The sequence below is a fragment of the Leuciscus leuciscus genome (assembly GCF_965113295.1).
Source record: "Leuciscus leuciscus genome assembly, chromosome: 21".
Classification (NCBI taxonomy): domain Eukaryota; kingdom Metazoa; phylum Chordata; class Actinopteri; order Cypriniformes; family Leuciscidae; genus Leuciscus; species Leuciscus leuciscus.
The window spans coordinates 34,972,406-34,986,029 of NC_138745.1; the positions used below are offsets into that span (position 1 = coordinate 34,972,406).

Here is a 13,624-nt window from a genome sequence, read left to right on the forward strand (position 1 = left end):
CCACCAAAGTTGTGGTCTCAGGTGTGGTGCTTTCTACTGTTGTGGTCTCAGTTGTGGTACTTTCAGGAGTTGTTGTGCCTGTAGTCGTACTTTCTGTTGTAGTGCTTTCTGTTGTTGTAGTAGCCAACACAGTTGTGGTCTCAGGTGTGGTGCTTTCTACTGTTGTGGTCTCAGTTGTGGTACTTTCAGGAGTTGTTGTGGCTGTGGTTGTACTTTCTGTTGTTGTGATGCCCGGTGTTGTGGTCTCAGTTGTGGTACTTTCAGGAGTTGTTGTGCCTGTAGTCGTACTTTCTGTTGTAGTACTTTCTGTTGTTGTAGTAGCCACTACAGTTGTGGTCTCAGGTGTGGTGCTTTCAACTGTTGTGGTCTCAGTTGTGGTACTTTCAGGAGTTGTTGTGCCTGTAGTCGTACTTTCTGTTGTAGTGCTTTCTGTTGTTGTAGTAGCCACCACAGTTGTGGTCTCAGGTGTGGTGCTTTCTACTGTTGTGGTCTCAGTTGTGGTACTTTCAGGAGTTGTTGTGGCTTTGGTTGTACTTTCTGTTGTTGTGATGCCCGGTGTTGTGGTCTCAGTTGTGGTACTTTCAGGAGTTGTTGTGCCTGTAGTCGTACTTTCTGTTGTAGTGCTTTCTGTTGTTGTAGTAGCCACCACAGTTGTGGTCTCAGGTGTGGTGCTTTCTACTGTTGTGGTCTCAGTTGTGGTACTTTCAGGAGTTGTTGTGGCTGTGGTTGTACTTTCTGTTGTTGTGATGCCCGGTGTTGTGGTCTCAGTTGTGGTACTTTCAGGAGTTGTTGTGCCTGTAGTCATACTTTCTGTTGTAGTACTTTCTGTTGTTGTAGTAGCCACTACAGTTGTGGTCTCAGGTGTGGTGCTTTCTACTGTTGTGGTCTCAGTTGTGGTACTTTCAGGAGTTGTTGTGGTTGTGGTTGTACTTTCTGTTGTTGTGATGCCCGGTGTTGTGGTCTCAGTTGTGGTACTTTCAGGAGATGTTGTGCCTGTAGTCGTACTTTCTGTTGTAGTACTTTCTGTTGTTGTAGTAGCCACTACAGTTGTGGTCTCAGGTGTGGTGCTTTCTACTGTTGTGGTCTCAGTTGTCGTACTTTCAGGAGTTGTTGTGCCTGTAGTCGTACTTTCTGTTGTAGTGCTTTCTGTTGTTGTAGTAGCCACCACAATTGTGGTCTCAGGTGTGGTGCTTTCTACTGTTGTGGTCTCAGTTGTGGTACTTTCAGGAGTTGTTGTGCCTGTAGTCGTACTTTCTGTTGTAGTGCTTTCTGTTGTTGTAGTAGCCACCACAATTGTGGTCTCAGGTGTGGTGCTTTCTACTGTTGTGGTCTCAGTTGTGGTACTTTCAGGAGTTGTTGTGCCTGTAGTCGTACTTTCTGTTGTAGTGCTTTCTGTTGTTGTAGTAGCCACCACAGTTGTGGTCTCAGGTGTGGTGCTTTCTACTGTTGTGGTCTCAGTTGTGGTACTTTCAGGAGTTGTTGGGCCTGAAGTCGTACTTTCTGTTGTAGTGTTTTCTGTTGTTGTAGTAGCCACCACAGTTGTGGTCTCAGGTGTGGTGCTTTCTACTGTTGTGGTCTCAGTTGTGGTACTTTCAGGAGTTTTTGTGGCTGTGGTTGTACTTTCTTTTGTTGTGGTGTCCGGTGTTGTGGTCTCAGTTGTGGTACTTTCAGGAGTTGTTGTGCCTGTAGTCGTACTTTCTGTTGTAGTGCTTTCTGTTGTTGTAGTAGCCACCACAGTTGTGGTCTCAGGTGTGGTGCTTTCTACTGTTGTGGTACTTTCAGGAGTTGTTGTGGCTGTGGTTGTACTTTCTGTTGTTGTGATGTCCGGTGTTGTGGTCCCAGTTGTGGTACTTTCAGGAGTTGTTGTGCCTGTAGTCGTACTTTCTGTTGTAGTGCTTTCTGTTGTTGTAGTAGCCACCAAAGTTGTGGTCTCAGGTGTGGTGCTTTCTACTGTTGTGGTCTCAGTTGTGGTACTTTCAGGAGTTGTTGTGGCTGTGGTTGAACTTTCTGCTGTTGTGGTCTCGCTTGTGGTACTTTCTGTTGCTGTGGTACTTTCCGTTGTAATAGTACCTACAGTTTTGGTCTCAGGGGTGGTGCTTTGTGCTGTTGTGATCTCACTTGTGGTACTTTCCGCTGTTGTGGTACCCACAGTTGTGGTGCTCTCTGCTGTTGTGGTCTTGGTTGTTGTACTTTCAGGAGTTGCTGTGGCTGTGGTTGAACGTTCTGCTGTTGTGGTCTCGCTTGTGGTACTTTCTGTTGCTGTGGTACTTTCTGTTGTAGTAGTACCTACAGTTGTGGTCTCAGGGGTGGTGCTTTGTGCTGTTGTGATCTCACTTGTGGTACTTTCCGCTGTTTTGGTACCTACTGTTGTGGTGCTCTCTGCTGTGGTGCTCTCTGCTGTTGTTGTATCAGGTGTGGTGCTTTCTACTGTTGTGGTCTCAGTTTTCGTACTTTCAGGAGTTGTTGTGCCTGTGGTTGTACCTTTTGTTGTTGTGGTGTCCGGTGTTGTGGTATCAGTTGTGGTACTTTCAGGAGTTGTTGTGCCTGTAGTCATACTTTCTGTTGTTGTAGTAGACACCACAGTTGTGGTCTCAGTTGTGGTGCTTTCTGCTGTTGGACTTTCTGTTGCTGTGGTACTTTCTGTTGTAGTAGTACCTACAGTTGTGGTCTCAGGGGTGGTGCTTTGTGCTTTTGAGATCTCAATTGTGGTACTTTCCGCTGTTGTGGTACCCACTCTTGTGGTGCTCTCTGCTGTGGTGCTCTCTGCTGTTTTGGTCTCACTTATTGTACCTTCTGGAGTTGTTGTGCCTGTGGTTGTACTCACTGCTGTTGTGGTCTCACTTGTGGTACTTTCTGCTGTTGTAGTACCATCAGTTGTGGTCTCAGGTGTGGTACTTTCTGCTGTTGTTGTCTCCGTTTTGGTACTTTCAGGAGTTGTTGTGCCTGTAATTGCACTTTCTGTTGTTGTAGTAGACACCACAGTAGTGGTCTCAGTTGTGGTGCTTTCTGCCGTTGTACTTTCTGTTGCTGTGGTGCTTTCTGTTGTTGCAGTACCCACCACAGCTCTGGTCTCAGGTGTGGTGCTTTCTACTGTTGTGGTCTCAGTTGTGGTAGTTTCAGGAGTTGTTGTGGCTGTGGTTGTACTTTCTGTTGTTGTGGTGCCCGATGTTTTGGTCTCAGTTGTGGTACTTTCAGGAGTTGTTGTGCCTGTAGTCGTACTTTCTGTAGCTCTGGTACTTTCTGTTGTAGTAGTACCAACAGTTGTGGTCTCAGGGGTTGTACTTTGTGCTGTTGTGATCTCATTTGTGGTACTTTCCGCTGTTGTGGTACCCACAGTTGTCGTGCTCTCTGCTGTTGTTATCTTGGTTGTTGTACTTTCTGGAGTTGTCGTGCCTGTGGTTTTACTTTCTGCTGTTGTGGTCTCACTTGTGGTACTTTCAGGAGTTGTTGTGCCTGTAGTTGTACTTTCTGTTGTTGTAGTAACCACCACATTTGTGGTGATTTCTGCTGTTGTGATCTCGCTTGTGGTACTTTCCGCTGTTGTGGTACTCACAGTTGTGGTGCTCTCTACTGTTGTGGTCTCGGCGGTTGTACTTCCTGGAGTTGTTGTGCTTGTGGTCGTACTTTCTGTTGTTATAGTAGCCAGACTTGTAGTCTCAGGTGTGATGCTTTCTACAGTTGTGGTCTCAGTTAAGATGCTTTCTGCTGTTGTGTTCTCAGTTGTGGTACTTTCTGGAGTTGTAGTCTCCATAGCCTTACTTTCTGTTTGTGTGGTTTCCATTGTCAGTGTTGTATCCACTTTTTCTGTAAGGGGCAGTAAATATATTTATACATTTAAACTGAAAAATGTTTTATATATTTTAATTTATTCATAATTTGATCTGTTATTATCATATTTGGTAATTCTGTGTTTCACAAACTGTTTAACTTATATACATGCAACTCATTACAGATCTAATCTGGTCATTAAAAAAAAATAAAAAAAATACATAGCACATTAAATTACCAGTGTCCATTGTTGTAGTATCTATAAATGTAGTTGTTATGGTTGAAGTGGTCTCCATTATGATAGTAGTATAGAAAGTGGTATTGTGCCCAATATCTGGGGGGAAAAAATTAAAATTGTATACATTTGATAATATTAAAACAATATACAATTACTCAGACACTAAGACAAACACACACACACACACACACACATATATATATATATATATATATATATATATATATATATAATGTATTATTTGTTTACTAATAGCAAATCATAAACAGAAGTCAAACAGAAGAGACCTCTAACTGCACATTTTATTTTTTTACTTCTTTATATGCAGACACAAATGCTTAAGATGGATCTAGTCATGTAATAAATCCTGCAGATGGAAAATTAGCACATTTCATTACCAGTTGTAATGTCCATCGTTGTGGTTTCTGTGGTTAACATTGTCTCTGGAGTGACAGTTGTATAGGTAGTGTTTGTGTTCCTTACATCTGAAAAATATTGATGCACTGTAAATCAACAAAGCTTTATAACTTATGTAAACAAGGGAAGATGTAAATGTATTTACCTGCACAGTACGCCAAAGAGCAGAAATCTGGTTTCACAAACTCATAAACATAATAATTGCCAGGGCAGGCTTTGACTTTAATGGGACTGGATTGGAAATAGCAGCAGTTATTGTCCCAGTGACCGCAGACATCTCGAGTGACCACTCCATCCTCAACTGTTGGATGTCCTCCATTCAGCCACAGTGGAGCATGAGTGCCACAACTGTCCTGATCAACACATGTGTCTGGCATCTGAACGCTCTGACCATCAAAAAAGAGTCGGTACCAGCCGTTCCAGCTGACCTCACAGTCACACATTATTTCAGAGGGATATTGATTGTTGGTGGCTCTCCATGAATCATTCAGATCATTGTAGTTGTTGCAGGGGTCCGCTGTTATTGAAACATTAAAATAATGTTTGTAAATACTTTGTAAATAAAAATAAATAAATTCCCCCTAATATTGAAATCCTAGAATCAAAACTCTTCATCCTCTTCGAAATGTTACTTTTTAAATTATTTTCCAATACTGAACTACAATTTTTTTTTTTTTTTTTTTTTTACTAGTATAATTGTATACATTTCACAAATTTATGGCAAGTATTAAACACAAATAATTATCTGCTCTCATTCCATTTACGTCAGTATTTAGTAGATGCACCTTTAATAACATTACAGTCTGAAGTCTCTATCAGCTTTTCACATCTGGCAACTGTAATTTTCCACCTTTGCAGAACCATTCAAGGTCTGTCAGATTGCATGCATGGAGATTTGGATTTGACAGACTTTTTCCAAGGCCACCCATACTGTAAATTGATTGAGATCTGAACTCTGACTTGGTCACTCAATGACATTATTATTGTTGTTTTTCAGCCATTGGCTTGACATTTAGGGTCATTGTGTTAAAGGGCACCTATTATGCAAAATTCACTTTTACATGGTGTTTGAACATAAATGTGTGTTGGCAGTGTGTGAGCAAAACCACCCTAGAATGATAAAAATCCACCCAGTGTTTTTTTAACAATCTCAATAAATCATAAGCACTGTCTCAGAATGAGCTGTTCTCAGATTCAGCGCAATGTGAAGTAGAATTGCGCAGGCCCCTCCCACGACTGTTGAGTGACACTTCAGTTTGAGCATAGACCCTCCCTGAGTGAGCTGGACACAGTCCGCCGTTCGACGCTTGAGCAGCTGTAGACAAGAATGTCTCCTAAGCGATTGAGGTGTTTTGTTGTTGGATGTCAGAATGAACATATCAGTCTTCATTTACTCTCGTTCTTACTCGAGGATGGATCTGTACTGTTCGTGATCCAGATTACACTCTCCGGAGCGACAGGACTAACGTTACTGACCACGGCAGAAATGAAAGTGAGAGCGCGCACTTTATGACAGCTCATCGAATAGTTTTACGGATTTACAGTGTACCAGTTTATTAAGCACAGACTGAAAAGGTGTGTATTTGTTTGCTGTTAGTTGTAACGAGTGTTTTGTGTACTTCGCTGTGTATGTCCCATGATAATGAAAGGGAGAGAGAGAGAGTTTATGGTTAAGACTTTAATGCTCACATCTTATACTGTGTTTATTTAGCTGTTCTTACAGTGATTCTCTGGAGTAAAACTAACGCTTCATCTTTTGTGTGATGTACAATAAACTTCATTGAACTCATCAGTATATTTTGGTCATCATTCGGACGAGGTCTGCTACAGCAGGCTTGTATTAATAGTGGATAAAAGCAAATGACAAATAAGTTATAACCATAATTAAGCTAAACTATACCTGTTTAATCTCCATACAGTATATATTCTCTGGCGCTGTGGGCATTATTGTCCGACTCCGAGTCAAAATGAACACGCTACTGAGAGTTTCTGTTCTGATATTATCAGATGAGATTTTCCTGACTGAAGCGCGAGCTAGTGAGGCTCTGCCCCCTGGGCCGGCAGCAGCAGTTCATTTGCATTTAAAGGGATACACACTAAAACAGCGCGTTTTTCTGAGCCCCAAAAAATGACAATTTAAAGGGTAACTAAACCCTAAACCAACTTTTTTTAGTTAATGATCTGTAAGAATGGGGCTTTATTAGTGCCGTTCATTGATTTGAGTAACTTTTTTGACATTTGGGTATAAAGTGTTTTAATTTTACAATATATGGTGTAAAAACGTCTGAGTGCTGCCCTCTTAAGGTTGAACGGTGGCTACTGCAGTTGAATTTTCCTATTGGATGTTTGCGGTGGCAAGTGACGTAAGCGGTGGCAGGTGACGTAAGCAGGTTCCAGCTCACCACACCCCTGGTACGAGCTCACCACGCCCTTGGTATGAGCTAGCGTAGATTTATCTGTATTGTACAGTGGTCAGAAGGGTACGTAGGTGTAGTGTTGCTGGTTGCAACAGCACTGCTGAACTGCATAGCTTTCCAGCAGACTTGGAAATTAGGCGCCAGTGTTTGCATGCACTTGGCCTGGAAGACCGTGAGTGTGAAACCTGCATTTTACGCGGGATTGCTTCTCCAACGCAATAGAGGTGGAAATGGGCTTCTCCACACAGCTCGCGCTGAAAAGTGACTCAGTGCCAAACGCTACTCCTCCTGCATGGACTCCACCACCGCAGCGGCGTCTTGATGTGAGTGATCATATATATTTTAATCACAATTTATGGTTAGGCTAAAGTTAATCCTCTGGGGTCGACAAATGCGTCGGCGCATTTTGCTGGATTTTTTCACATAGCGGCAAATTATGAATATGCCTATAGAGAGCACGCGCTATTGACATCAACTCGATAAAACTCATCAGATGCATGTACTTTATGTCGTCTCGCGACCCTGTGAGTCAGTCTCCATTTTAGATAGTCTGACAGCAGGTCTCAGGTGCAGGCCCCCCCGCTCACGGTTCGTCCCCTCTATCTCCGCTGGGCTCTGCCCACTTTTCTAGCATTTTTCAAATATTGCCAGTGGGTGGAGTCAGGCTCTGACCAGGGGTTTAGTTACCCTTTAAACATGCTGTAAAAAAAATATCTGTTGGGTATTTTGAGCTAAAACTTCACATACATACTCTGGGGACATCAGAGACTTATTTTACATCTTGTGAAAAGGGTCATAATAGGTGCCCTTTAATTGAAAACTAAATTAATTATTGTTTTTTAATTATTGATTAAACTGTATACTAAAGGATTCCAGCGATTTGGAAACATTCTTGTATCCATGCCTTGGAAAGCTACTAAAAGTTGATTTTTTCTTCATGATGTAAAGTATGCCAAATTACTGACTCACCAGCTACAATCAATTGAAATTCCCTGCTACGCACAAGTGTTCTTTAATCCGTACTATTTATTATTTCTCACATTAAAGGTGGTGAATACTTAAGAAATCTATTAGTTTGAATTTGTGATTTTAAATGTACTCAAGCACATTTTTGGAATATTTCTACATTGCTCCAATTCGTTTCCCCAGACCCTTTTTTACTTTTGTGATTGAAAACAATGCATCTGCACTTCTATCCTGCAAACAACTCTCTAATAGTAATTATGCAAACCTAAATCAAAATCACAGCTGCACATTACACACATATACTTTACATGCAGTCAACAACTTGGATCTGGTCTGACTGCATAGGTTTGCTAATCTGAACAAAAATACTTCTGAAACATTTCAAAAACATCACATTACCAGTCGTAATAGCCACGGATGTCATTTCTATAGCTGCGGTTGAGATGGTATAGGTGATGTTGATCTTCCTTACATCTGAGAAAAGTAAAATAAGATCAAAATGAAATCAACAAAAATGCAATTATGACTTAATAAATAATGTAAATATATTTACCTGCACAGTAAGCCAAATAGCAGAAAGATGGTTTCACAAACTCATAGACATAATAATCTCCTGGACAGGCTCTGACTTTAATGGGATTGGACTGAAAAGCGCAGCAGTCATTGTCATAGTGGCCGCAGACGTCTCGAGTGACCACTCCATCCTCAACTGTTGGATGTCCTCCGTTCAGCCACAGTGGAGCATGAGTGCCACAACTATACTCATCAACACATGTGTCTGGCATCTGAACGCTCTGACCATCAAAATAGAGACGGTACCAGCCGTTCCAGCTGACCTCACAGTCACACATCATTTGCGAGGGATAGTGATTGTTGGTGGCTCTCCATGAATCATCCAGATCATTGTAGCTGTTGCAGGGGTCCGCTGTAATGGAAACATTAAAATAATGTTTGTAAATATTTGTAAATTCATATTTCAATGCTACATGTACTATTTAAAATCAGATTAAGAATGAGCATCTCTTTTCTTTTAGCTGTGACAAAGGAGATATAAAAAGCCTAACATTTAAGTATTGACAAGTATTGTAACGTGTTGGTTGCCTAATGTTTTGTAGTATTGAAATGTGGAATGTGTATCTCATGTCATCTGTGACAGAATGATTGACAGTTTGTGGTGAAATGATGCACACGCCTACACTATGTGGTTTTCAAGATGAAATTCCATGACGCAGTGTACATCCCTTTAGATGCGTACACCGAATTGTGGCATGCTCAAAAATATGTTCTTTATTATGACAAACAGTACACACTTGTTCGAGGTCAAAATTAACACAGATTGACATGAAAATGTAGTAATTTCACCATAAATGCATTTAATTAAATACTACTATTTTTCACAGTCATCTTTTTACTTTAAGACCGGGGTAAATCAAGGATAACTACAATTTACTTCAGCAAGGCAACATAATGAACAACACTCGTCTCATTCATGGAGGTGGAAAAACAAGTCCTTTGTGACTTGCAAGATTTATTGTATAAAGATTTAAAGGTATATGAGCCTGCTGTTTTTGTCAATTTTGACACAACCTACATGGTTAATTATTTTACCACTTGCTTGAGCAACTTAATATATAATTATATAGAAGTAAAGCATTGAATAATTTGTTGTTTAAATTGTGTTTAAACGTGAATACGTCTATTAAAGAGTGTATATAATGTGTACAATGAGAATTGCAATGCTGATAAAAAAACTTTTTTTAAATAAAAGTTGCTGTTAACGTCTGGATTTGATATATAAATAGTGAGTATGTGTTTTTGTGGTACAGCTGTGGGTCAGTTATTCACTGCAAACGCATCATATGTGAAAGCACTATAGCGCGTGCTGCTCCTGCACCGCATACACACTGCATATGGAGTAGGCCTATGTGTAAAACGGATGTAAGGTCCTTGCTCTTTAAAACTATTAATACAGAGATCCAATCAGACTCTTACTTTAGCCATTTTTTTTTAATGCAAAATGTACATATTCAGCTAAAAGTTATTAAAAGTGTGTCTGTACTATTTAAATAACATGTTTATCATAAAGTTCCACAATGAAGATCTTTTTTTTTTTTTTTACATGTTTTGTTTGTCTAATAGAAAGCTAGAGATAGAAAGGGGAAGCAGTCTTAAAACTGATGAAGATGAAGTATAAGTGTAATGTTATCATAAGAAGATGAATGGAAAGAATTACCTGATTGTCCATCAATTATTTTACCTTTAAAACAAACAAATAAAAAATATAAGAACAATGGTTTCATTTTGAAAGATGATATAGTCAGTTCACTTATTTGAATATACTGTAGCATCATTCCAGCCTCATTAAAACTTCAAAGATGCAAAAAACACTCACCAAACAGCAATATTGAAACACACAATGAGTATAGAAAACTCATTGTAATAAACGGAACCTCCTGCACCTGCACACATGGACATAAACATGTGAAATATGTGTTTCTATATTTATTGTATTACATGTAGTGTTGTCAACACATTTTTAATAAAAAAAAAACTATTTTTTAAATATTATTATGGTGTAAAATTATATTGTTCATTGTTACTTTGTGTTAGTTAACGCATTGACTAATTTTAACAAATTATTGTAAAGTGTTACCAAAACTTAAAAGATTTACCAAAAGCAGATCACTGAAAGAGTAATTCGAGCTCAAAGTGATAAAATGAACTAAGTGACATTACCTGATACAAAAATGTTGCTTCACAAATTTCAAAACACAGCGACGCTTAGTTAATCCAGTTGCAGAATACAATGAAGAATAAACTGCAGGCCTCACAATCTTATGACTGTATTAAGTGTGGGTGGACCTTTTCTAGATGGGTTGACAACTCTAACAATACCCCACCTCCAACAACAACATTTTTTTCCTCATGTTGCATGACGCCAGTGTTTCTTTGTACACCTGCTATTCAGAAACACTTTTATTTTATTTTTATTTTTATTGAATAGATGAACGTAGATAGAACAACTAAGACTATCAGATGAATCTGGATTATGAGGATACTCGTTCCCAAAATCATTACAGTCTCTCAGCCTGTTTTACAGTTTGCTTTTACACATTTAGTCAAACTAAGGTTAATTTTCTCAAAACAGTTAACAGAGCCACCTCAAAAGTTAGTAATTTCCCTAAACATTAATGTGAATATTTGATGGTTTAATACAAATCACATATAACATTTTAAAACATACTAATTTTACACAAATTGATCCTATCCAAGTTTCAATTAAGCCATATTTCCACAAAGTACATTTTTATTAAACTACACAACAGTTATGAGTTCCCTTTATATGAATAAGTTACCAGAAGAATAAGAAGAAAAAGAAGAGGAAGAAGTGCAATTGGCAGAAAAAGAGGAGAAGAAAGTGTTGATAAGGTAGAAAGAGATGATGGAAGAAAAATAGGAGAAGATGTATAAAAAGGAGAGGAAGAAGAGAGAATAAGAGTGGAGGGCATTGGAAGAGAAAGATGATGTGTTGTAATAATTGAAGAGAAGAGAGAGGGTATAAATGAGTTCATCTAACTTATGAATCAGCGATCAGAGGATCCCAAATCACAGTCTGTCACGGGTGGTCTTGAGGTCATCGTACACAAGACCTGACTTTATACAGTAAACGACTCATCCTCTTTTGTTTTATTAAATGTGTTGTTGATATGAAATTCTATGCTTATTTACTTAATTATGCAGTGAACTTTTTGCTGTATGTTTCTGTATTCATTGTTTTTGAGATCATTAAACTTAGTTTGGAGAATTTGTGTAAAATCAGTTGAGAAACAACTTTTTATGACGTTATTAAACCATAATGACAAATTGCTTAGAATTTAAATCGTGCTGATCAGTGTTAGGGTCATAGTGGTTTGTGAGTACAATCAAATTCCCAGATTCAATTTCCCTGTAATCACTGTGTTTAATGAACGGTCTGGAAAATGTTACATGAATTAAAGATCCATTGTGATACTGTTGTCAACTTCAATTATTATACTAGCAAAAATTAATATGGAATTATGAATCATGGGTGGATCAGTGCCCTGTTTCTCTTTTGTGGCCTCGCCCGTGATATAAACAGCAGCAGCATTATGACGTGCATGCATGTGTATTATGGTATTTTTGTGTGGGGCAAAATGCTGCCTCTTTTTACTCCCAAGCTATTCTAAGAATATTGTCAGCTTTGACTGGGAGAAGCAGCCGTCAGTCAGGGCGGATCAAAGCCTGCATGCGCAGCCCGTATGCAGACACACCTGTGTGAACATTCAGCATGATCTGGTGCTCTGAGCAATAACTGAACCTCACCCTAACTGAACCTTCTGAAAGAGAACTGCAACCGGTGCTGCAACATTCTTCAGATCCTTTAGAAATCAGGTTGCATTGCCACACACATTTGACGCAAATAAGGATCAGTATCATCACTATGGAAATTAAAACAATTGCTTAGATGGTATTACAAATATCAATATCACATTTATCTCATTACTCAAAAACAAAAGAGAAAATAGACAGATTATGAATCTTAGGTAAATGCAAATCAAATTTAAATAGCTAATAATTTTATGCTAGTAGGTGAGCACATAAAATTCATAAACAAGATCAAAATAAATTTTGGAACAAGGAGCTAGTCACTTCAATATTCATAAAAAAAAATGTATTATTATGTAAATCACAATACAGTTTATACACACACATGTAGAGAAAATCAGTGGCACCACCGGTTACGACGATCATGCTCTGATGACGCAGCAGATCAGATCTGTGTGCTGACATGATGCTATAAAAACTGATACAGTAATACATTATTTATTGTTTTTGGACTGTAAAAAAAAAAAAACAATAACAAATTTATTTGTTCTCTATTTTTAAACGAGATTGTCACCAAATATTGCTCTACTGCTTATCGGGCTAAATTTGTTAATGACCTCGATTGGGAAAGTGTTTGGTTATTACCTCGTAAGTGTTTTTTTTTTTTTTTTTTTTTACAAACATAGAATTCGTAAGAATTTTTTTTTTCAAGATAATACACAAATTCTACCCTGTCAAACATTTCCTTAGTACGTTTAACAAAAACATTGATGTTAGCTGCTCTTTTTGCTCTCTGCAATTGGAAACAGTACCCCATGTAACATGTAAGTATGATAACAGTGTGATAAGGAGGCTTTTGTAATTCATTTGTCAATTTTATTAGTCAAATTTCACATTCATAAGTGTAAGTTGTTTCTAACAAAAAGCCAGTTTTCTCAGTAGTCCTTAAATAAATTGAATATTTATTCCCTTTCAATCTGGTAATCGAGGTGACAGTTGAACTAAATATGAAACTACCACTGTACATTATTGATGGCAATCACCCAGCTTTGCTAGGAAGGACTTGGCTGGAGAGGATTTAGTTGGATTGGTAAGAGGTCCATCTGGTCAGTGAAAACACAAAACTCCAAGGGATTCTAAATAAGTATTCGGATGTGTTCAGTAATGAACTAGGAGGTATGAAAAGACATTACAGTATAACTGATGGTAAAACCAGACAGTCAACCAAAGTGTTTAAAAGCCAGACTGTTGGCCTACGCAATTAAACCCCAGCTTGAAGCTGAATTAGAGAGACTAGTAAAGGTTGGAGTTCTGCGACCAGTACTCACGAGTGAGTTGGCCACGCCAATTGTGCCGGTCATAAAAAAAGACGGGTCCCTTCGACTATGTGGAGATTTTAAGGTGACCGTGAATCCGGTTCTGACCCCAGAGCAGTATCCTCTGCCTCGTATTGAGGATCTTTTTTCTGGTC

The 13,624-nt window shown here is 38.9% G+C and overlaps 1 protein-coding gene across 1 annotated transcript; it reads right to left on the reverse strand.

Annotated features, from left to right (window-relative positions):
- Window positions 1-33: 33 nt before the first annotated feature.
- On the reverse strand, window positions 34-10,675 carry LOC309484903 (uncharacterized protein; the record flags this gene model as incomplete). The annotated part of the gene is made up of 10 exons (XM_082151377.1): window positions 10,543-10,675; window positions 10,199-10,265; window positions 10,040-10,063; window positions 8,360-8,731; window positions 8,206-8,280; window positions 4,569-4,940; window positions 4,405-4,491; window positions 4,007-4,102; window positions 329-3,804; window positions 34-108 (listed from the first exon to the last, which is right to left on the reverse strand). The coding sequence occupies exons 2-10, from the start codon at window positions 10,239-10,241 to the stop codon at window positions 34-36; spliced, it is 4,620 nt and encodes a 1,539-aa protein (XP_082007503.1). The 5' UTR covers window positions 10,242-10,265; window positions 10,543-10,675.
- Between the last annotated feature and the right edge of the window lie 2,949 nt (window positions 10,676-13,624).